The 26,513-nt window shown below is 32.6% G+C and overlaps 1 protein-coding gene across 1 annotated transcript in view; it reads right to left on the reverse strand.

Moving 5' to 3' along the window:
• The window catches only part of DNAH14 (dynein axonemal heavy chain 14), a 347,573-nt gene that overhangs the window by 170,704 nt on the left and 150,356 nt on the right, over positions 1-26,513 (reverse strand). The window contains 10 exon segments of the mRNA XM_074264888.1: positions 1,441-1,530; positions 5,811-5,972; positions 9,201-9,281; positions 10,701-10,887; positions 12,054-12,122; positions 14,495-14,640; positions 18,467-18,520; positions 21,715-21,946; positions 25,264-25,517; positions 26,006-26,093. Coding sequence (XP_074120989.1) covers positions 1,441-1,530; positions 5,811-5,972; positions 9,201-9,281; positions 10,701-10,887; positions 12,054-12,122; positions 14,495-14,640; positions 18,467-18,520; positions 21,715-21,946; positions 25,264-25,517; positions 26,006-26,093 — 1,363 coding nt within the window.

Below are 26,513 nucleotides of genomic sequence, written 5' to 3' on the forward strand. Positions count from 1 at the left end.
ACATATTCTAAGGAGAATAATTTCTTCAAGTAAAAAATTTAAATAACACCTTGGGAAAATAAAATGTGGTCACAATCCCAATCAAATTGTAAATCATTGGGGAAAATAGTTAAAAAGCGATTAACTATGGAAGGGAATAAATTCTTATTAGTTCTTGATTCTATCTATGACTATTCCCAGATTCAGTCATACAAGAAACATTTATTGAAATACACTATATACAATGTACTATGATGGAACATAGAGAAAATTAAAATATAAATAAGAAATTTCATATGAAATGAAATGAAAAATCATTTATTAGGCCCTTAAAAAGGATAAGCCCTTGTACCAGGCACTGTACTAAGTACTGGAGAAACAAATGCAAGTAAGCAATACATACCCTCCCAACTATCATCTGACTTAAGGAATGCCACATAACCTCCTCCTCCCTCTCACTTCAGTGTCTCTTAATCCCCTCTCCCAATAAGAAATCAGGTGTCTCAATCCTTGCCTCCTGTTTTTCACTATGTGAAATATCTCATTGGAAAAACAACAAACTGAAAAATAGAACCAGGCAAGAGAATTTTAAAAATTATTGGTCAAAATTAAAAGCCATAATTTTTAAAAAGAGCCTAGACATCATCTCTCAAAAAAATTGTCAAAGAAAATTATTCTGATCTTTTAGAATTAGAGGCTAAAACAAAAATTGAAAGAATCTACTAGTCATTTCCTAAAAGAGATTCCAAAACGAAAACTAGAGATCAACAAGGGAAAAACAAAGACAGCAAATTTGCTTGTGCAAAAAACTCAAGAGTTCTTTTAACTCTCCTATGGTATATGTGTTATGTACCATGTATTTGCTAAATAATTTAAGCTTTGCTCTAGTTTCCCACAACAGGGACAGAAAGCTTAGTAACTAGAAAATACAAGAACATATCTGGAAACCATTAACAAGAATAAATAAAGCAAACAGATCTAATTAAATAGTTGGATTTCTGCTTTTATCTCAGCTTTGGCCTGATTCTATATATAAGGCATTATGGAAATATGCAAATACTAATTAAAGTCAGCTAAACAAGAATGAGCTATGCAATCAATCATCAGAAAAAGTAGGAAAACTGACCCTCAATAATCACTCTCAGGATTCTACAGTGACTGAGCCTGATTTAGCACAATAAACTCACTTGAAATAGTAGTGAGTTGGGGTATTAATTTATCTATTTCTTTTTTCTTTTTTTTTAAGCAACAATCCTTCGGATAGAGACAATAATTATGACGAAAGAGCTGTTAGACCTCTCTCTTCCTTTTTTGAGACACCTATATTCCTCATGAAAGAGTTATGAATTAATCACTTAAGTAGAAACTAGCATTTTACCTACCAGTTTTCCTTCCCCATCCCTCTGACATAACTTTTAGGACATAAGATAATGGATTGCTAAAATGTAATTCTATATTTACCTGGATTTGATTATAAAACTCTATAACCTTTTTTTTTTGAGATGGCCAAGATTGTAAACCTAGTTGATTTGTTGCCATGTCTATTGCTTCCTAGAGGAAAAAGAGAAATTTACAATAAATGGATTTTTTAAAAAAAATCAACCATATGATATTAGGTTCTTAATTGAATACCCTCAAAAATTTCTCTTAATTACCAGTTTCTAGACTTTAAGTTATATATAATCATCTATTCTTAAAAAGTACTACTGGATACTTCTCAAAAATTCATTAAAATTTGTTAAGCGCTTATTTTATGCAAGACTTGTACTAGAAATATAAAGGCAAAATGAAGAATAGCTCCTGATCATGAGTAGTGCATATTCTTCTTCACTAGAAGAATATAGAGCATTACAAAAATTTGTGTTTTTGCATATGACTAGAGATGTGGCCATATTAAAGGAGTTTTGCAATTTTGTAACATATGGCTTCAATAGGAGAAGACTAAAACAGTCTTGGCAGTACAAGGAATACGTTCTATTAATATGCCCTTGCAATAATTAATTTTTAAAACCCCTACAAATATTTTACAAAGTTAGAGAATCATCTGGTCTAATTCTCTCATTTTATATTAAAAGAAAGTGAAGTGTAACGCCTTAAGAGGGCTTGCTCACAATCTTAAGAGCAGTCAGGATTTCTACTAAATTCTTTTGTTTCCATATGTGGTGCTCTAAGTGTTAAACCTGGAGGGTTCAGACATTAGTCTCTTGATACTCTTTCCTCTATATTACTGAAGAAGAAGAAGACAGTTAACAAGAAATTAAATGGCTTTCCTATGATGGCAAAGCCAGAGGCTAAGTCAGAACTCATGATTTACAACTTTTTTTGTTTTTCTATTATTGTGATTCAGGTCAGTAAACATTCATGAAGTGTCTACTATGTCTTGTTTTTAAATTTTATTTATTTGTATTTTCTTTTCTATTCTTTTTTTTTCCCTTACTATGTCAAAGGTACTAGTATTATGTTAGAAGATACAAAAAATAAGTCCTTTGTGACTTGACATAAGTAATTTTAGTGTAAATATGGTGCACTCTTGAGAGAAAGAGGATGGGTTCAATAGGCAATCCCTAAATAAAACATTAGGTTTTTAAATGAATAAACATTTAGTTTCTTTCTTTGCCTACTGTCATTGCCAATTGGGAAAAAAATCAGTTTTGTTACAAATATGAGTAGTCAAGCAAAATATTTTAGCTTTGGTCAAAAGTATATGCCTTATTCTATATGCTAAGTCTACCACTTTTCTAATATGAAGAAGGCAGTATGCTTCTATATTGTTTTTTGGGAAATAGTCATTGCACAGATAAAGAGTTCTTAAATATTTCGAAATTTACACTGCTATTACTGCATAGGTTGTTCTCCTAGATCTGTTCATTTCCCTCTGTTTCAGTTCATATAAGTTTCTCTAAACTTCCTTTTTTCTTTATGGCACTATTACATTCAAACGATGTCATTTGTTCATCCATTCACCAATATGTGCACATATCCTTAGTTTAATTGCTAAAATATTTTTTTGTATATAGGAATACTTTTCCTTATTCTTTGATCTCTTCGGGGAATAGGCCTAGTGGTGATATAACTGACTTAAAAGATAAGCACAATTATAGGACCTAGTCAAATTGCTTTTGGAATGTTTGGACCAATTCACTACCCTGCTGCAGTGAGGTAGTATGAGTGTTTTCCCAAAGCCAAAATTTATCATTCTTCTCTGTTGTCATCTTGACAAAGTAAAAAATAAGAGCATGTGAATTTCTGTTAATGGGATGAAGCATTTTCCCCCTATATATCTATCAATAGTTTGGATTTTTCCTTTGAAAACTTTTTATTCATATCCTTTGATTATTAAATGATGAAAAGCTCTTATTCTTATAAATATGAATTACTTTTCTTCTATATCTTACAAATGAGATCTTTTACATGAGAAAAGTGCTGCAACAATTTTTTTCCAATTAGATATGTCTTTATAATTTGAATTGTATCCATTTTGCTTGTGCAACCACTCTTAATTTTCCTATGATCAAATTGTCTATTTTATTTTCCATGAAGCTCTTTTTACTTTATTTTTACAAAATAGTTAGGTGGCACAGCGGATAGAATGGTAGGTCTAATAGCAGGAAGATTCTTCTTCCTGAGTTCTAATCTGGCCTCAGACATTTACTAGCTGTGTGATTCTGGCTAAATCACTCAACCTTGTTTGCCTCAGTTCCTCATCTATAAAAAGGAGTTGCAGAAGAAAATTCCAAACCCCTCCAAACTCTTTGCCAAGAAAACTCCAAATGAGATATCAAACATATTCAAAAATTCAGACATGACGGAAAAACAACTAAACAATTATATACTTTATCATTAACTCTTGCTCTAACAATGAATTTCAAAGCAAATTCAAAGACAATCTCATAATGCAGTTGTTACTGCCCAACTATCTGATATATTCTTTTCCTAAGGATTAATTCAGCTAACAGCACAGTCCAATGCACAAAGACTTATCCAGAAGTGCACACCACACAGAGTGAGCCAATTATAAACAGGGAAGAATCACCTGCTAACCAGGTAGCACAAAGCTGTTGTCTGTCTCAAAGAGGTCTTATTTGGTTCTTTTTTCTTACAAGCATATAGCTCAATTCCCATAGTATTATGGCCTCATATGATAATAGCTGGAAAGCATGGGCTCCCCATCCTTTTATCTATTGCATACAATCAGTTGCAGTGTACGTAGGACATACCAAGTCTGCAAAAATCAGCATCACACTGATCCAGTCCAGACAAAGGAGGAAGTAGTGCAGGGGACCAGCATGAATAGCTGTTATACTTGACCTGAAGAAAAAGGGACTGAAACCCAGCTGGTGCCAATCCTGGTTGTCAACTCAAGGCATAGGACTAAGATTCATGAAATCTGAATTTCTTAGTATGGGAGGAAGATAAGGCAGCTTTGCAGGTCAACCCTAGGGATTATTCTTACTAGAAAAGGAAGGAGGAAGCTCTCCTTTGTCCTCTCCTCAACTTTTAACTCCTTGCCTCACACAGAGAATCTGGTAGAAAATAGATTTGGTTGTCTCTACCATGAGCCATTCCCCAGCTTCCTATTCTAGAGACTTTGAGGAACTTGCCCATAGTTGAGCTCAAGGACTCTTTCTCTTGGTTAATTTGAGGTACTTTGCTTTTAATGGGAAAACTCCTTCATTCTGTCTTGTGTGGTATAAATTCCCTTTGTTTAAAAAAATTAAATATTTTTATAATAATAGTTTATTTTTTCAAAATATATGCAGATAGTTTTCAACATTCAAACTTGAAAAATCTTGTGTTCCAAATTTTTCTCCCTCCCTCCCTCTCCTTATCCCTAGACAGCAAACAATCCAATATATGTTAAATATGTACAATTTTTCTAAGCATTTATCATGCTGCACAAGAAAAACCAGATCGGAAGGGGAAAAAAGAAAAAGAAAAAAACAAGCAATTGTGATATTTTCCAGAAGACCTGAGTTTGAGTCCTGCCTCATACTCACTAGTTATATAACTTTGTGCAAGTTTCTTAACCTCAGAATGCCTATTAAAATGAGAAAAATAGTAGCATTTACCTCATGTGGTTGTTGTGATAATATATGTACATTATTTCATAAACTTGAATGTGCTATGCAAATGCTAGCTATTATTATTCTTGTTTATCCCCTTTTTCAGATATATTGAAAATCAATTTCTCAAAATCTTCATAATCATATCTCCTCCAGTTATAGATTTTTATTGTGTAAACAATCTAATCCATCTGCCTTTTCCATCTATATTTTCTTTAGTGCCATTTCTACTTCCTCTTGCACTCATGTTTCAGAGATATTAAAGTCCAGAAAAAGAGGTCCTATTATCATTGAAGGAAAGGGGCAGGAGAGGGAATAAGCATTTATATGTCTAGAACATACCAGTCACTATATATTAAGTGGTTTTTATTTTTGTTTGTTTGTTTTGTTTGTTTTTTACAAATACTGTATTTAATTTGATCCTTGGGAGGTAGGTGTTGGGATTGTTCTTATTTTGCAGTTGGGGAAACTCAGGCTAAATGACTTGCCCAGGATCATGTAACTAGTATCTGAGGTTGGATTTAAACTCAAATCCTCCTGACTCCAGGGCGAGGTTATATCTACTGTGTCAGATAGCTGCCTCACTTCTTCACTGAAGAAGGAAATCATTTGTTATATAAATGCTAATTTTCATGCTTTTTTCCTGTTGGTTGTCTGCCTTCTAAATCACAGATTAAAAATAAATAATAAATAAAAATTCTTTAATTAATTAATTAAGAAAATAAAATAAAATAAATAAAAAATAAAAAAAATTAAATTTATATATACCTCCAAGAAAGGATTCTTCACTTCTAGAACCTCAACTTTAGGGAATATATCTCTCAGAATGCTTTCAAAAAGTGGAGTATCTTCAGGAAGAAACTTGGGTAAACTAGCTTCTCTTACTGCCCATATAATGACCAGAATTTCTTCATTTTCAGAAAGATCTCCCTTAGTGTTCCTTTAATAATAGTAAGAGGATGGGGTGGGAATGGGATGAGAAAGGAAAAGAAAAGACATGTGAAAACCTACATTAACTTAAAGCAAACAATTGAATATTCCTTGTTAAGACAATATGCCATATCAACATTATTGTTTAGTACTTTACACAATATGCTATGTATCTTCCTTATATTTTACTATTTACTGTGGTTCTCTAATTCTAAACTGGTGAATGCTTTTTTTTTCCTGAATAGTTTACTCTTTTTTATTGTTTTATTGTTTCTGGTTATATATACATATACTAACTTTTAAATACACATTTTAAAAAAAATTTTTTTTTTTTGCTAAGGCTATTGGGGTTAAGTGACTTGCCCAGGATCACACAGCTAGGAAGTGTTTAGTGTCTGAGGTTGGATTTGAACTCAGGTCCTGCTGATTTCAGGACTGGTGCTCTATCCCCTGCACTATCTAGCTGCCCCTAAATATACATTTCTTTATTAATCATGTTTGAAGAGAAAAATCAGAACAAAAGGGAAAAAACACAAGAGAAAACAAAAGAAGTGAACATAGAATGTGTTGATTTACATTGAACCTCCTTAATTTTTTTCTATCCAAAGTCTATTGGGATTGCCTTCTATCACTGAACCACTAAAAACAACCAACTCTTTCACACTGTTATTGTGTACAATGTATTCCTGGTTCTGCTTGTTTCACTTAGCATCAAATTTGTAAATTTTTTCATGCCTTTCTAAAATCAGATTGTTCATCATTTTTATAGAACAATAATAATCTTATTATCTTCATATACTACAGTTTATTCAGACATTCCCCAATTGACGGGCATCCATTCCTTTTCCAATTCTTTGCTACCACAATAAGTTGCTACAAACATTTTTGTACTTGTGGGTCCTTTTCCCTCCTTTATGATTTTCTTGGGATACAGACCCACTAATGGCACTGCTGGATCCAAGGGTATGCATCATTTTATAACCCTTTGGGCATAGTTCCAAATAGCTCTTCAGAATGGTTGGATTATTTCACAGCTCCACCAACAATGCATTAGTGTCCCATAAATTTGCATAAACTAAAAATGGGATGGCAAAGACATTCACTTTGAAGTGACTTGACAAGGATTTCAAATTGTGAGTATCAATAGCTAAGTTAGTGTTGATGGACAGCCTAAAATTTGTTTGGGCCTAAATACTCTAATCCTCTCTCTGCCATGATCATTATAGAGACTGCTCAGAAGGCCCATTTTTTATTTTTTTCTGTTTCGAGGATTGTGATAGTCCAATAATTTGCCACCAATTGGCAGTGCACTGTTGAAACTCTGTGTTGCAATCTGCATTTGTCCAGGCAGTTTCTGTATCAGAAATTTCCTGTTACAACTAAATTCCCAATCTTTTGGGGTGTGTGTGTGTGTGTGTGTGTGTGTGTGTGTGTGTGTATTATATATGTTTATCATTTTTATAGAATAATAATAATCCAATGCCTTCATATACCACAACATATTCAGCCATTCCCCAATTGATTCTGACACAGAGACTTAAATGAGCTGACTCTGGAAAGCAGCATTGGCTATAACTATTTAGGTTTTCTTTGTTTGATATTCAAAGCATACTGTGATTCAGGAAAGATGTTGGTATTAGAGGCAAAAAGAAACCCTCAAAAAAAATCAACAACCTTTTTACAAACATTTTTATATTGTCTAATATGTAATATACTTTCTGATTATGGAAATATCTTATTTTAAAATAAGAACTATCCTATCCCTATATGTACTCTGCATTTTTGACGAAAAGTATGTCAGAAGAAGCGAGATGGCTCAGTGTTGCACTTGGAGTCAAGAAGATATGAGTTCAATTCCAGCCTCAGATACTTAATCACTCTGGACAAATCACTTAATTTCTGCCTCCCTTAGTTTCCTCATCTGTAAGATGGACATGATAAGTAAGTAGCACGTACTTTCCAGAATAAAATAAGATAATATTTGCAAAATGCTCTGTAAATGTTCAAAGTACCATATAAATGTTTTGTTATTGCTATTATTATCATAACATGTTAAAGTTTCTCAAAAGAACCTCAAATATAATTATCTCTTCTACATTGTGGGGATTAGGCATGGTGCACTCATAATCTGGGAAATCTACATAAATTTTTTAGTCTTTCCTTCATACCACAGAAGAAGTTTGATTTATTATGGTATTAAAAGATAGAATATGTTGACATTATGTAATATTATATATATGTATATATATATATATGCATTTATGAGTTAATACATTTTTTTTCTGTGCTGTTTTATGTGTGTCCTAAACAGCTTCTGCAAAGCTTCCAAAAATTTACATTTAATTTCTTATGCTGAACTGCGAAATATTAAAACTGCAATAGGGAAAGTTTCAGTATGAAAGGAATAAATGCATGTCCCTTCCTAGGCCCTCACATGTTTTCCAGGGATGGGGACCAAGCTTAAGCTAAAATAGGGATGGTGGTGACTGTGAAGACCAAGGAGTTTCAAGGGAGTCCCCGGCATCTTGGACTTCAATGGCAGTAAAATATGAACATGCATAAGTGGAAAAAAAGGAAGTATGCTTTGGTGTTTCTGTTTCCAGTCAATAAGTATAGAGTCCTCTGATGGGAGAAAGTGGAATATGGATATCAAACCGCTCTTCCCTGGTCCTGGTTTAAGGTGCTTATTATTACAAAACCTGGTACATAGTAAGCTCTTAAAAATACTGATTGATTGATTTAATTTATCTGTTACATGTCTTTAGGACATTTCTATATTTTCTTCTCCTTTTGACTTATTATAAAGAAAAATATTAGTTACTTGTATTGTCTGTCTCATAAATACAACTATCTATGCCATTGAATCTCTTCTCAGAATATTTTCAAAAACATAAAATACAAAGGATTGCAAAGGAAACCAAGTGTATTGAAGCAAAGTATTGTTTTCCCCCATATAATTTTATAGTTAGCAAAATCTATCCACTCCCCTTCTTTGTTGATTCTAGGTTACAAACACCTGCTCCCAACCAAGATTTTTTTTTTTCTCTCTGTGAAGGAGCTCTAATGGGAATGTGGATTGGAAATGCACATCAGTTTTTCTCTTTTCCTTCAAGCATCTAGAATTCCCATCCCATTATGCTGTCTCAAATCAGTTCATCTTGGGCTTCTGGATGATCATTTTATCTCTTACTAATATTTCTATAATTTAACTTCTAAATAATATTTGACTTACATTCTGTACTCCAGTTTCTTTCGACCAGCCATAATTAGAACTGTCTTTATAGCTCTCATGCCAAAGTCATAATGATCCTAGACAAAAAAGATATATTATTAAGAAAAAAGGACTATTTTCAAATTAATATACATCAATTTTGTGCCAAAAGCATGTATGTTTGTCTGCATGTATATATAACTATGATGAGAATATAGGAAACCCTGATTCAGTTCTAGATTTGTCACCCTTTGCTATCTATTTCTTCTCTACCCAACCATCCTCAGCTAGTGGCACGCAGTGCTGGGTCTCAAATCAGAAAGAGGAGTTCACATCCAAGTTTAGATACTTCTTAGCTATATGACCCCAGGCAAGTCACTTACTTTCTTTTGCCTCAGTTTTCTCACTAATAGCATCCCATGAGATAATAAATATGAAGTATTCAGCACAATTCCTGGCATTTAAGTGCCATGTAAATATTAGGTATCGTTATTATCATTTTTAAAATTATTACTGTTCATGTGGATGTAGCCCCCCTCCTAAAAAGAGCCATAACTTTTAGAAATTCAAGAGAGGGATTAAAGATTATTGGCATTTAACTGATATAATGAGAAGTATTCTTTCTTATGAGGAGAAAAACTGAGAAGAACATGAATAGGGAGAGAATTCTGGAAAGAAAGGATACCTATCTGAAGTAAAAGGAACAAATATGCAAAGATTTATCTATTCAAAGGGATCTCTGGAATCTATTTCTCATAATTGAAGCGGGTGTTCTCTAATGCAAAAGAAGTGACATTCTCCCATCACCCTTGTTAGGAGATTAAACTCTTTGAAGTCAGAGACTATTTTTCATTTTTTTCGTCTCTAGAGTGTAACATGGTGTTATATGGTTGATAAATGCTTGGTAGCTTGAAATGGATTTATCTGTTTCATCAGCATGGGTTTGGGAGCATAGAAGAAAGAGATGGCTCTATTGACATAAATATGGCTAAAAGGCAAAACTCCTAGAATGTTTTGATTCCCTTTGGAGAATGCTCTCTTTACTAGCCAGATAAACATGAGGACCTTTGTCAGTTGATGGAATTCTCCCTACTTATGGCTCTCTGCTTTCTTTTAGGCTACAAGACTAAGAGGGACATGTAGAATAGTAGAATTTGGCAGCATGGATTAATAGACAGGACCCTACTTTTGAAAATCAGAAGGATCTGAGGGTGAGTGCTGACACTGATATTTCCTAACTATTCAACCTTTTTGCTCACTTTGTGGAAGATTTCCATTAATATCGTGCTATCATTGCAGGAAGCCTCAATCCCAGACTAAATTCCATAATGAACTGTGAATTTGCTACTTGATAAAGATGGTAAAATCATATAGGACTAGTTAAATGTTTGCAAAACTTAAAGGAATGAGGGCCCTGAGGCCCATTTTTCTAAAGGAGAGAAAATAAATTATTTAATAAAAAGAACCATTTATTATTACCTGTAAAATATCATCTAGTGCTCTGAGCAATTCGTTACCTGGTATGAAAGTTGCTTGCTAGCTAGTTCATAAAGGTTAATGAGTTTGGCTGACAGTGGTTTTGCAGATTTGAAACCTGCTGCAAACAGCATAATTTCAGCAATCAGTTGATAGTGGGGTAGCATCATCACCACTGGCCGAAACAGAGATTTTAAATTATCTGGGAGTTCCACACGTCCTTTGTATCTTAAAAACAGAGGAAAACACTTTTCAATCTTTAATTTTTTCCAAATAATTTTTTCCTCAAATATAAGAAAAATTTTTCTACAACTGGTGCTAAATTGTACATTATTGTTAATTTTACATATCTTGATAATTCTTAAATGAATGAAAAGAGAGCATTTGTTAGAATCCCAAGCTATAAAATAGGAAACCTTGGCCTTGGTAAAATCAAGTGGAAAAATGTAAATATAGAGAGAACACACTTGTTAAGTGTGATTCAGCAAATGAGACAGAAGCATGTACATAATTCAATTTTATCTATTTGGGGAATAATTTTGCTTATAGATGCTAATTGTTGTTAATCTTTTGGATCTGGCAATAAAATACTGTTTTTGTCTTTTTTGAGAGGGAGAAAGACTTAGATCCGTACCTATCTTAGATACTTACTAACTTGTACAATTAGTCATAGGTAAGTCACCAAACTGCTTATATATCTGTGAATTTTATTTTTGTTATCAAAAATAGAATTGAGACAGCTGGGTAGCTCAGTGGATAGAATATTGAATCAAGAGTTGCAATAATCTGTGTTAAAATCAGGCCTTAAGACACTTACTAGCTTAACCACTGCCTTTTTCAGTTTCCTCAACTGTAAAAACAGGATATTAATACCACATCTTTAAGGTTTGTGAAGATCAAATGAGAGAACTTTTGTAAAGCAGTTTGCAAATGTTAAAGGGCTATGTAAGTATTAGACATTATTATCATAGTAATTTTATATCTAAATGTCTACTACATTGGCATGTAGACAGTAAGTACCCAGTAAGAGTTAGATAGCTACATCCAATTCAACAAATATTTACTGAATATCTATTCCATGTGCTTAGCATCATAAGTTCAAGAGGAGATGACCCTCTTCCCCTCTGTGGAAAGTTAAAATATTTTTTTATCATGTGGATTCCATTTCAGAAGATTGTAAGATTTTGCATTTGTTGATCAGAAGACAGGGGGAAAAGGGATGGGAGAGAGTTGTAGGAAGTGGGGAGGAGTAAGTCTAAGAAGGCAAGGGTAGCCAAATGATAAGCATAGTTTTGAAAAACTCCCAGAGTTCCCAAAAGAAATTAAGATGGGCAAAATTTAGCCTAAAACCTACTGAGATTTAGCATGCTTACTGTAGATTCATTGTTACTTACCCAGGATTCAAAGTGACAAAGATTGCACAGGACAGGTTGATTGGGATATCTTTTCCTTCTAGTAAAAACCTATAATTTATTACATTAAAAAATAGTAACAGTTTAACAATACAGGTATCATAAATCTCCCAATGCTATGTAGTGAATGATTTTTTAAAAATAGGCCATTGCTACGTAACAGACAAAAAGCCCAAACAAATCAAAAGAAAAAAATATCAAATATTTTCAAAAAACTCCTAAAGAGTAAGTCCATAAGGGGGCATACTTTAAATAATCATTCGGTAAGTTAGCATTCATTAAGTGCTTACTTAATTGTTTGAGTTTAGTTTAATGGTTTAAGCATAAATTTAGAAAAATCTGATGGTATAATTGCACATCCACAAAATAAGTAAATTATATCTTTTGCAATTAAATGGAATTCCTTTTTCTGGGCACAGAGGATTATTTTGGGAGAAACAGAATGGAAAAAAGATTTACTTTTTAAATACTAATCACTAAAAATCCTTTCACAGTATATTTTGCATCAGCAGAGGTTTCCATCATTGTACTTGGACATTAATATCATACTAATTCAGAATAGTGTCCAGTATGATGATAAGGATGAAATATATATGATAAAATTATTTTTAATGCTAAAGTTTGATCTCAAATGTGAATCTACAATATTTATTATATGGAAGATTTCTATCAATGTCATGTAATTGTAGCAAGAAGCCTTAATTCCAGACTGAAATCCAAAATGAACTAGGTCAGGTTATGACTTTTCCTTCTCATTTACTTTCCCTTTCTTTGCTACTAGATAGGGATAGTAAAATCATGTTTGGTCAGGCAGAGGCGAGATAAGGGCCTTAATTTTTAAAACTAATTTTGTATGTGGGGGGAGGAGAAGGTGGGGAAGGGGACAATTTGGGTTAAATGACTTGACCAGGAGCACACAGCTAGGAAGTATTGTTTCTTAGGTGGGATTTGAACCCATGTCCTCCTGACTTCAAGGGTGGTGCTCTATTTACTATGCCATCTAGTTGCACTTAAAACTCTTTAATTTTATGAACTGGGGTTTTAACAATCTACTTTCTCATGAATAAGATTATGAAAATTTACAGAAAATTATGAACCTATTTTGAGCTTTTTTATTTAGGAATCCAAAATACTATTTCTGAATTATCATGAATTATAAATTAGTAAATTCTAAATTAATGCTTTAAACATTTTTTAAATCAATGATCTCTTACTAAACTTTACTGTTAAGAAACTTAAAACATCTATAAGAAATAGCTCCATAGGGGTTAGATGCACAGCAAAGAGTTGGTTTTTTTTGTGTGTTAGCACTTTTTAATTTGATTTATATTTTAAATCTCTAACCCAACATATAACATAACATTCTAAAATATTCAATTTTCAGTTGTTTCATGGCATAGTGAGGAAATCCAGTTTGAAATCCTACTCTGTTAATTATGAGCTCTAATCAGTTTTGCTGAATCACTGAACGAACATCTGTGAGAACCTGGTCCCTTGGTGATTTCAACTCCCATGGATTTGGTGATTATTTCTATATAGATCGCTGCTCAGATCTATTTGATAGTCCATCTCCTCTCCTGATCTCAAGACTCAGGTTCCCAATCGCTGATTTAGCACTTTAAATTACATGTCCCATAGACACAACAGTGAACATATCCCAAAATGCATTCATTAGTATAGAGAGAGGAAAAAAAAGATATAACAGAGACTTGAGGAACACCCAAGATACTGCAGTGCTCTTAATTTAGATGAAGAATCCAATAAAGAAGGTAAAGAAGGAACTATCAAACAGGAAGGAAGGGAGAGAACAGGTTCATGAAAAACTGGAGAGGACAAAGTATCAAGTAGTGTCAAAGGCTTCATAGAGGTCAGGGAAGAGGAGGAGGAATGAGATAGATATGAAATTGGATAAATTAAGAGATCACTAGTGACTTTGTTGAAAGAGATTTACAGAGAGAGGAAAGAGAGAGGAAGACTCATTTAACCACAGCTGCAGTCAAACAAAGTCTGTGCAGAGACATGTCTCCCTGCCTGAAGTGCTAGGAATCCTAATTATGGACCAGACACCTGATATCAAACACATTCTGAAGTTATGGATACTGGCTTCTTCTGGATGTCTGAACAAAATTTCTTGTCAAGGGCAGAAACTTAGTTTCTAGAAATTTCAATCTTTGATACTAATTATCTATCTCCATATAAACATTTTCTTCAAATTTCTTTTCCATTTGGAAAATCTGGTCACTCTTTTTCTAAGTATTATATTAAATAGTGATATAATGATATGATGATCAGGGCATTTTATATTTAATCAGGTATCCACATGCAATCCAATAACATTAATATAAAACAATGGCTATTTAATATTAATCAAATAACTTTTAAACATCATCATAAATATGGTATGTCATATATAAAATACATACCTTTGAGAATTATTATCTTTAGCTGCCTTAATTGTTTGCATCTGGGAGGCAATGACAGAGAGTACTTCCATATCAATTCGATTGAACTCATCAAAACAACACCATGCTCCAGATTGAACTATTCCAAAGAAGAATTTCCCCATCATCTTAATAAAAGACAAATTGTTGAAATTAGTAGTGAATACAAAGTTATTTACTTTTCTATTGTTAAAACACTTAAAATTATCCATTAATTAACAAGGACAATAGTCCTTCTGATTGCATTACTATTATGTTTAAGATACTAACGTTTAAAATTTCACTAAGGCTTTTGAGATATCCTGCATATTTTTTTAAAAAGTTATGTAATTGGAGTAGCTAGATAGTACAGTGGATAGAGCGCTGGCCCTGGAATCAGGAGGACCTAAGTCCAAGGCAGTGTCAGACACTAGCTGTACCATCCTGGGCAAGTCACTTTTGTTCTCCCTCCTCCCAAAAGGTATGTCACTACAATTTTTTTTCACTTTGTATTACTATATATACTTTTCTGTATTCCTGAATATTTTTCTGTCTGAAAGATATGGAAATTCTGCCCGACAAGTATTCTATCGCCACTGGTTACTTAGGTTGTTCTCAATTTTTCAATATTATAAATATTGTAGCTCAGCATACTGCTGAGAAATAGTAGGTACTAAATGATGGATGGATTGACTCTAGGTAACTTTGTACAGATTGTACATGGTGGGTCTTTTCCCCTTCTTTATGATTTCCTTGTGATATAGACCCAGTAGTAGCACTTCTTGGTCAAAGGTTATGCACAGTTTGATAGCCCTTTGGGCACAGATCTTATGTAAACTGTCCCCCTGATCTTTGGGTGGGGAAGGTCAGAAAGGCCCTGGATAGAAACCCTTCCACCACAAACCTTGCACCTGTATTCATATTGCAACTGGCTAAGGGACCCCATTACTGTCAGGGGAACTCTCAACCTTCATTTCTCACATCTCAACAGTTCCAAATTGTTCTCCAGAATGGCTGGATCATTTCACAATTCCACCAATAATGCATTGGTGTCCCAGTTTTCCCACATCTCCTCCAACATTTATCATTATCTTTTCCTGTTATCTTAGCCAATCTGAGAAGTGTTGAGGTGGCACCTCAAAGTTGTTTTAATTTGCTTTTCTCTATTCAATAGTGATTTAGAGCATTTTTTCATATGACTAAAATGGCTTTAACTTTATCATCTGAAAACTGTCTGTTCATATCCTTTGACCATTTATCAAATGGAGAATGATTTGTATTTTTATAAATTTTGACACAGTTCTTTATATATTTTAGAAATGAAACCTTTATCAGAAACAGTAGCTGTAAAGACTTCCCCTCAGCTTTGTATTTCCCTTTTAATATTGTTTCTATTGGTTTTGTTTTTAATTTAATGTAATCAAAGTTGTTCATTTTGTCTTTAATAATGTTCTCTAGTTGTTCTTTAGTCATAAATTCCTCCCTTCTCCAAAGAACTGATAGGCAAATTATTCCTTGCTCTATTAATTTGGAGTTTATGGTATCATTCTTTATGCCCAACTCACCTTATTTTGGTATGGGGTGTGAGATCTATGCTGAGTTTCTGACATATTACTTTCCAGTTTTCCCAGCAATTTTTGTCAAATAGTGAGTTCTTATTCCAGAAGCTAGAGTTTAGGGATTTGTCAAATACTAGATTACTAATGGTTTTGATTATTATGTTGTGTGTATCAAATCAATTCCACTGCTCCAGAACTATATTTCTTATCCAATACCAAATGGTTTTGATGCCTGCTGCTTTATTATATAGTTTTAGGTTTGATACTGCTAAGCTACCATCCTATTTTTTTTTATTAATTCCCTTAATATTCTTGACCTCTTATTCTTCCGGATGAATTATTTTTTTCTAGTTTTATAAAATATTTTTTGACAGTTTGATTGGGAGGGCACTGAACAAATAGAACAATTTAGGCAGAATTGTCATTTTTATTATATTAGTTTGGCCTAGCCATGAACAATTTATATTTTTTTCATTTGTTTAGATCTGACTTTATTTGTGTGAGAAGGGTTTTGTAATGGTGTTCACATAGTTCTTGAATTTGTCAAGATGCCAAATATTTTGTCTACAGTTATTTTAACTCTTTCCATCTCTTGCTTATGGGTTTTGTCAGTAATATATAGAAATGTTGATGATTTCTGTGGGTTTATTTTATATCCTGCAACTGTGGTAAAATATCTTCTGATATGTTTTTTGGATGATTTTCTAGGATTCTCTAAGTATATCATCATATTATCTGCAGAATGATAATTTGGTTTCCTCATTGTTTATTCTAATTCCTTTAGTTTCTTTTTCTTTTCTTATTGCTAAAGCTAACATTTTTAGTACAATGTTGAATAATAGTAGTGATACTAGGTATCCTTGTTTTACTCCTGATCTTACTGGAAATGGTCCAGCTTTTCTCCATTACAATTAATGCTTGCTATTGGTTTTAGATAGATACTTATTATTTTAAGGAAGTTTCCCTTTCCTCCTCTGCTCTCTATTGTTTTTAATATGAATGAGTGCTTTATTTTGTCAAAAGCTTTTTCTGACTACTGAGGTTAATACATGATTTCTGTTGGTTTTATTATTGATATAGTTGATTATATATAGTTGATTATAATAACAGTTTTCCTGATATTGAACCAGACCTGCATTCCTGGTATAAATTCCACTTGGTCATAGTGCATTATCTTGCTGATAAGTTGTAATCTCTTTACTAATATTTTATTTAAAATCTTTGCATCAATATTGATTAGGGAGATTGGTAATTTTTTTTTCTCTGTTTTGACTCTTCTTGGTTTAGGTATCAGTACATATTTGTGTCATAGAAAGAATTTGGTAGGGCTTCTTTAGCTTGATTCCTTAAAAGTCAGAAAATATTAAAGTTTAGCTCACTAATAATTAGAGAAAGGTCCAGCCCTTTCACTGTATAAAAGAAGAAAATGAGTTTCAGAAAGTTGAAATGATTTGCCTAAAATCAATCATTTACTTGGTGAATTGAAACTAGATTTTACTTTTCCTGACATTCCATTAAATTCTCTTTCCACTACATTACTTGGGAAATACATACTCAAGGTTACTTGCCTTCCATTTTTCCTCTGGAATTCCAATTATTCAGAAGGTAGATCATCTCAATCTGTTTTCAAGATTACTTTCAAAGTCAAAGTTATGTTTAACTTGCATTGCTGGCAAATAATCCTTATTTTCACAGATAGTTCTTCATTTCCCCAAATCTATTCTGATCTGTTACTTTGATAAAGGGGTGACCTGGTACCAGCACAGATAGTCTCAAAATAGCTGATTATTAAATATTTTGGATGGGCATTTCCACCTCACTAATCAGAGCTTGATTTATTATCCAAATTTAAGAAAGTGATGGAGAAAAAAGTAAATGATGCACATTAAACTAAAACATGGGAGAGCTTTTCATTAAGTTTTAGCAGTATACTTCTGCTTTCAACAAAAATTTAAGTTTTCTATCATGTTTGCCAATTTCTTGATTTCTTTTTGTCTTCCTGTATTATTTTTTGTGCTAAGTCTAGGTTTTTCTTAATTTCCTTAATTTATACAATCTGTTTCTTCTTTCAGTAACCTTTAATTTCCTCTATGGTCTTATTTTTTTTATCATTTTGAGAATTTGGAACTTTTGTTACTTTTCCAAGTTATATTAATTTTTCTTGTTGATAACCCTAAAAGCAAGTTCTCTTTGTTTTCAGAATTCCTTTAGTTATATTTTTTTAGGTTGACATAGAGTGAACACCTCCTGTTGCTATTTACTTCTATTATCAGAAATCTTCTTTCACATGAACATAAAGACACAACAATAAGAATATCAACTATTGTTAGTTCATATCAAGTTCACAAAAATCTTTAAAATTTTTTTTAAAATTCATGCATAATTTATTTTCTTCTGGGGACATGATCAGCCTTACCTTATAATCCAAATCTTCAAAACAATTAAAGACCACACAATGCTTGCCTAAGGCCTGAGGGGGGAAAATATGGTTTTAGAATATATACATTTATTGAAATGAGAACAAAAATATTAGTAAAGGCAATTTATGAAATAAAGGAATTTCTGAAAAAACATCTCTGGACAAAACTTATATTTTTACCAGGAGACAAGCCACAATTTGACAAATTCACAAAAGCATTACAATAGGACCATGGATTGTATACATAAGTACCAGAATATATTTAAGCCAGTTAGTTCAATTGATTAAAACACAGAAAGACAAAGGTCTTATTTAATCTCTAAATAATATTTTCCCAGACCATGCTTTTCCATGGCTATATATACGTCCCTATTCTTTGTCAGATCATTCAAATATGTATTTACATGTATACTATCAAATATGTATCCTATAAATCACAAGGCAAACTGTGTGACTAGGGCAAGTTACCACTACTAAGGGAAAAAAAGAAATAAACTATGAACAAATTTACGAGATTTGGGTTGTTTAATTAATTTATAAAACATAATTTGAATTAACAACATATTTGGAATAAACTAGGTTGTTTATTTTTCCTGGAAAAAAATTGATGAGAAATCTATTCTGAGCCATCCATAGTGTTTTAGGAGTCCTTTTTTGTAAATAATACAATTTAGCAGGAAAACTAGAGCATGTACAATTAGATTGCTTCGCAACTTCATTCTGCATTGATAATAAAGAAACATTGTCTTTTTTATTTGTTTGTTTTAGCCTCAATCACAAATATTCTTATTCTTTCCATTTCCTAAAATGGCTGAATTTGCATGACTTTATTCCTTGTCCAAATGACTTACCTAAATAATTCTGGGTCAAGGAGGAATATAATAGGAAAGTATGTGGCCAGCACACACTAATATATACACTGCACATAAAAGTATATTTGTGTATATTTTATATGTGTGTCATATGTCACAAGAGTGGTATCATGGAGCTTAATGAAATGCTTTCTGAATTAAATATGCATTTACATGCTCGAGAGCCTGGTACATCTATGAATATTTGTATTCAGTACATAAAACCTACTTTCTTCTACTTGTAATTTATATATATCTACATATGCCCTTTTGGCTGGTATATCTAGTTGTGTCTTTTAAATGTGTTCTCAAGTGTCCATATCCACAATAAGTGTTTTTGCCTGGGTCAATGTGAATGCTTTTTTTTTTTTTTTTTTTTGAGGTACATGATTATATACATGTAAACCTATTTAGAGGAACCATGACTTAAAGTCAGTAGATGCAAATTTAATTAGTCAAAATAAAATTTTTAAAAATTTGTTTTGTTTTGGTTTTTTTTGCTAGAACTAGTAAATTTAAAGGGAAGCTCAGCAGGCAACAATGAAGCTACTTCGGGTATGTAAGGGAGAGAGGAAAGTGATCAGGGGAGCCCCTGATTCATTTGGTGATTCCTCAATGACCTGATGAGATTATGTTTGGTAGCCCTAGTCTCTGGGTACTAATCCTGGTTTCTAGTTTCCTCTCAGCAAGGTGCTGAGGTAACTTCAGAAATAACAAAATTATTTTTAGTCCGTTATACTGTTTAAAATCACTTACTATCTGGGTTTTTCTTTAGTGAGTCCAAACAAATGCTTCTATACCATATCATTTCTTTGTCATTATGTCTGCTATTTTAAAATAGTCTTTAGCTTCAATGGTACTATTGTCCTATTTTTTCCAACTGCTTCTATTTTTTTTTTTGGCTGAATTTTAATACATCTGTCACCATTCCCTGAGGCTCAATATAAGGATTAATTTTCTAATAATTAGAGCTATCCAACAACAGAATGAATTCCATTTCATTAAAGATATTCAAGCAAAGGTTGAATGAAGTATTGTCAGAGGTTTAGTGCAGGGAAACTATTTTAAATATGGATGAGATTAAATGATAATTCAGGTCCTTCCTAAGAACACTTAAATTTCCATCTACTTACCAAACAAAAGGAAGAGGAGGAGGAAGAGAAGAAGAAGAAGATGATGATGATGATGAAATTTCCACGTGGCTATTTTATCATCACCTGAAATTGTGTTAGCATATCCAAGATAGTACTCATTTTTACTCTAAATCAATTACCTTTTCCTAATTTCCACAGTTTTGTTAATTCAGCCACTATTTTCCAGGTCTTGCATATCTCTTTCATTCATCTAAATTCAGTCAGTCTTCAGATCCTGAAAATTATTCCTTAAAAATGTTTCTCCAGATTTTTTCATTTACCCTTAGTCATCCCTATTGCCTTTTATTACACAAGAATATTATATTTGGAGTCAGGCAGTCTGGCTTGAAATCCTGGTTTGGAACTTACTACCTAAAACAAGCTACTAAACTTTGTGGGCCTCATTGTCCACATCTGCAAAATAAAGGGGCTGGGAGTGGTCTCTTAAAATCCCTTTAGGATCTAAGCATAATAACTCTACAATGCTATGTTTGAATCATTGCAAGAATCTTCCAACTGAATGATGCTATCTCAAGCTTTCCTATCTTGAATCCATTCTCCAACTAAAATAATCTTTGTAATGCTATTCCTTTGCTCAAAAAACTTCACTGGCTTCCACTATTCAATGTTTCTCACTATTTGTCCCCATTTTTCTCCTTACGTTTGTATTACACAATCTGTCAGCATGAACATTGTGCTCTGTTCAGACCAGCCTCTTTGCCGAACAAATAAAAATACATTACAAATATCATTTCACCTAATTCTCATCATAATGATGGATGATGGATACTGTTAGTATTTCCCCGTTTTACAGATGAGGAAACTGAGGCAAACAGGATTAAGTCTCTTGCCTAGGATCACACAACTAATAGGTGTCTCAGGATTTGAACTCAGGAAAATGAGTATTCCTGACTCCAGCCCTAGTACCTTATCTATTGAACCAGCTAGCTACAGAACATCTAAAAATTTGTAATCGTGCTGCTTTCAATATTGGTCTAGTTCTTTCCCATCTGTGTTTTGTCCTTCAACTTGAGTGAAAGCTATCTGAAGACACAAGTTATTTTCCCTGATTTTAGTCTGTACTTCAAAGATGAAAGCATATCTACTATATGCTTGAGATATGTAATAAGTACATGGTTAATAAATGTTGTTACAAAGAGTGCCTTGGATATAAATCTGATGTAAATTCAAGATTTTATCAGAATTGGCCTAGTAAATGAAGATTTATTTTATTTCTTCTTTTTTGCAGAAATGTACTTACTTTTGCTAGATCCTTGACAGTCTCTGTTTTCCCTGTGCCTGCTGGGCCAGCAGGACAGCCTCCAAGGTTCAAGTGAAGTGCGCTGGTGAGAGTTAACATGCATCGTGCTGTAAGAGGTGTAATAACCAATCGAGAGGTGCAGCCCAAGTACTCAAAGCCATAAGTAAAAGTTGCATGTCCTTGAAATACAAAGCATGTCTTCTGCTTATCATCCCATTTATAACGCAGTTGCCTAAAATAAGATTTAAAAAAAAATCTCAAATAATATCAACAAGCATTTATTAAGCTGTACTACTTACTTGCTGCCCTTAAGGAACCTATATTCAATAGGAAGAGGATGGAAATGTATAGGTTTAAAGCGCGAATTTACTGAAAAATTAGTGATATAAATGTGCTCCCAGTTATGATTAGAAAATTAGAGGAGATACTCAGTAATTTATAAAAAATGGCATGCAGTTAGAAAGAAATTCTGTTTTAAAATCAATTAATGGTTACTTTCCTATTTTTATCGAATAATCTTTAGAACTGGATTAGATTCTTAATTAGCAAAACATTTAATTAAGTATTATTAAAGGGCCAGGTCTTGAGGTAAGTCTTATCTTCCTGAGTTCAAATTTGCCCTCAATTTTATACTAGCAATGTGATCCTGGGCAAGTTACTTCACCCTGTTTGCATCAATTTTCTCATTTGTAAAATGAGTTGGAGAAGGAAATGATAAACCAGTAAAGTATGTTTGCCAAGAAAACCTCAAATGGGGTGAGGAAGAGTCAGATACTACTGAAAACAATTGAAGAACAATAAAAAAAAAAAATCTATCATCAAATCTTTCAAATCTACGCCTCCTGGCATAATGAAAAGAATGATAGCTGGAGGACCAAAGTTTATATACTGTCTCTATTATTGTGTGACTGTGGGAGTAATGTTTAGTCTCTTTGGGCCTCAGTTTTTAAAGAAATGTCATAGGATCACAGAATCTAGATTTCTTGATCCAGAGATATAGGGGGCTTTGGAAATGATCTAGTCCAACCCTCCTCGTTTTATAAATGACAAAACTGAGGATTCTGTTTTTAAAAAGCAAAGCACTTTGTAATTAAAACCGTATGTAAAAGCCATTATTTTTCTCTTTTTAGCCTTTTCCATTCTTCTATAATACTTGTGCTTTCCTTCTTGTTTATTCTGAAACACAAGCACACAAATAGAATTTTACAGGAACAAACTGAATCAAGTAAGAATTAGCTGCTTCTTTTTGTAACTTGGGGATTATAACAACTTCCACAAAAGTTTATTGTGAAAATAAAGTGTGATAATATTTGTAAAATGCTCTGCAAACCCCAAAGTGCCATTATCCATGGTAGTTATTATTGTTGTTATTGTTATAGATAATAAGGAGTAGAGGTAGCAGTTATCAATTTTAGTGTGGAAATTTATGAAAACTTGGGGGAACTTCAAGAGGGTTTGGGTAAAGATTCATTGGAGGTAAGCAAGAGGGGCAATGCTATAGTTAAAACAGAAGAAAGAACTGAATAGAATTCTGTGAGCTGATCACCAAAGCATCATGAAGGAAGGAAGCTGTTAAAATCAGTGACTTTAACTACCTGGACATTTATTAGAACTAGAATAGCTGAAAAATTCTGGACTTATCTTGCTGACAATCATATCTTTTAAAAAAGAAAAAACAAAACAGAAGAAGCATTGAGAGGGAATATTCTTTTGGAATTGATCCTGACCAGTGAGGAACAATTCATTGTCAAAGTAGATAAAATATGGACTTTAGAATGAAGTGACTGAACTAGATAAGGAAATTGAAGTTGACAGTGATGTAATGATTTGTCCAACTTTTCCCCTTGATTTCTTTGGTTACTGCTTGAAGATTTCAATATACTTTGCCTTCGTAAGGATTTTCCAGAAGTATTGAATGAATTGTGTCAAGAGATGACTAAAGCACAATATCTGAAAGGACCAATAAAGTGAATATCAAGATGCCAGGAAACATATAAGAATTTATAATAATCTACTGAAATTGGATAGTCAGTAGTTACTAGACTGTGTACTTGTATTAGTTTGTGTGACCCTGAAATCTGGCCATTCTGAAGCAGACTGTGCAAGAGATAGGGAGGCTGAAATCCAGGGTAGTTATACAGAAATATCAACTCTGGGCTATCTGAGAAACTACTATCCTAGATGGGAAAATATTTTCCTTCCTTCCAGCATTCTCCTTCACCTTTATACTCTCTCTTCCCCTTGTTCCCTTATTAACATCTTCAAATATTAACTATGAGAGAAAGGTAATATCCAGAATTCTAAGCAATTATTAATTATAGTAGAATTAAATTAATTATTAATTAATATTAATATTAATTTTAAAATTTGTTAAATGAAAAGTCATTGAAATGGTTCTGATTAAAAGAAGGATTCCTTCCTTCTTTCTAGTTGTCCTAAAAGTTTAATAAATGGCACATCAAAAAATTAAATTATATGTATAATATTTAAATAAATATTTAATTGATTTAATATTACCTATGCTTTACATCAACTTTTCTTGGAAGTTAAAGAAATACGATTATGAATAGTGAGTTTTTGCTTCCTCTATGAAGTCAGAAAACAAAAAATCTTTGAAAATTAATGTCTTTGAAAGTTTGAAACCTTGTAGTTTTACCATGAACTCTGTCTCTCTAGTATTTCCTCATCCCAAGTATAGTTAACTCTGTTCTCCGTTACTCTAATACTTACCTTGACATAGTTTTTATATCATAAAGGCATTCTTGATTTAGGGAGTGTTCTAAAGTTATAGTCGTTGTTCCCCACAAAAAGCTATTATTAAAATTAGCAGCAAATGGAAGAGGGGTTAATAATAACAATAATAAGCCAGAATATATATCTCACTTTCTTGTTTGCAAAACATTTTATATATGTTAACTAACTTGATCTTCACATCAATTGTATTAGGTAGATGCTATTATTATTCCTATTTTACAGATAAGAAAATTGAGGCAGACAGAGGATAAATGACTTGTGTAGGATCACATCACTCTAAGTCTTCCTGACTCCAAATCCAGTAACCTGTACACTGTACCATCCATGTTTTAACACTCTATGTGACCAAAAAGAGAGCAAGAAATGAGAGAAAAGCAATCAGGGAGAAAAGAATAATAGAAAGTAAGAAATGGGGAGTGAGTGAGGAGTCAAGTCAATAAGCATTTATTAAGTGTCTACTATGTGCTAGACATTGTGGTACAAAGAAATGAATAAAATAGACCATGTTCTCATGGAGCTCAGAATCTAATGGTGGAATCAAGAAACAAATAACCATGTATAAAACAATATGTAGACAGGATAAATGAGAAAGAAGGCAAAAGCATTAAAGAAGAATGGGGAAAAGCTAAAAAGAGAGTGAAAATGGTTAATATTTATAAATATTCTACAAAATGTTTTTTTTAGAGACACATTCCAGAATTCAGCTTGAATTTTCTAAACTTTAAGAGGATCAATATGAGTAGAGAGAAATGCACTTTTGATAAGATCTTTTTACTAGTAAAATTTAATATATACCTTGTCCATTCAAAATTATATTCATCATAGATACTGTGGTTTATCAAATCTGTCAATACATCTCTGCAGTGAACATAAATGGTAAGCAATGCCTCTAGGGTAGTTTTTACTCGAAAATGAAGATTGTCACACACTACTAGGTCTGCAAGCTGTTCCAGGAGGCTTTTCAATTTCTCAAGCACTTCTTTCAATTTCAAGTTTGGTTTACTACTCTTAAAACTTTTGGTGCACTCCTTAGTAAATATTATTTGGCTCTGATAAGAGAACACAAGAATATGATTTTGTTGAATCACAAATTTCATTTTAACAAAACACACAGGACTTTTACATCATATCTTTCGGCAGATAGCATCATACTTAAAAATTAATTTTGAAAAACAATTAATAAATTGTGAATTGTGCTTACCCTTACATTTCTGTTCCTAAAAGTAAAAAATTTATTTCAGTAAAACTTTCTATCTTGATTAGGGTAACAAATAAATAAAAATATATTTGTATATTACACATTCAAAATCTTGAATTCACAAAGTAATTTTCACTTTTAAAAATTCCAAAGGAATTTTTTTTAAATGACAGAGACAAAAACAACAAAGACTTACCTTAGCAAACAATTTTTTCTCATTAAAAGAAAAAAACTGATAATAATACCACAGTCACATATCTTTTTTTGTGCATCTGTTTTGTTGGCATTGTTTCCATAAACAATTTAGGCTCAGATTCTATCTGTTAAACATTAACTTACCACAAGAAGTACCACTTGTCCTGGATGAGATTTTATCCATTTTCCAAAATTTCTCTGGTCCCATTCATCAATTCCTTTATTTATAAACCTACAATTACAAAGTTTCATATATAGCTTTTATAAATAATATTGTTTATGAAAATCATTTACTTGCTGATTCAGAGTAATTAAAATTACAGGATAAACTATTTTTTTCAGAATCTTTGATTTCTCCATGTTACTTTGGTACTTAAAAAAGTGATATTCAAGTCCTGTTCTATTTATGAAACCTATTTGTTTACTTTCTCCTCTGAGGTTGGCATATTCTTTACCAATGGAGGCTGGTAAGCTGCAAGTGGTTCTCAAATTTGCAGATAACAGAGAACTAGAAAAGAGAGAAAGACTGGTGAATATATAGGTATCTATTAAGGATGTCAATCTGACAGTGGTTAATAGAATAGATCAGGAAGATGGGACTAGGATGGTGAGGAGTTATAGTCAGGCTCACGAGGATGAGGGCAGAAAGCAG

The sequence above is a fragment of the Sminthopsis crassicaudata genome, chromosome 4 (genome assembly GCF_048593235.1).
Source record: "Sminthopsis crassicaudata isolate SCR6 chromosome 4, ASM4859323v1, whole genome shotgun sequence".
NCBI classification, from domain to species: domain Eukaryota; kingdom Metazoa; phylum Chordata; class Mammalia; order Dasyuromorphia; family Dasyuridae; genus Sminthopsis; species Sminthopsis crassicaudata.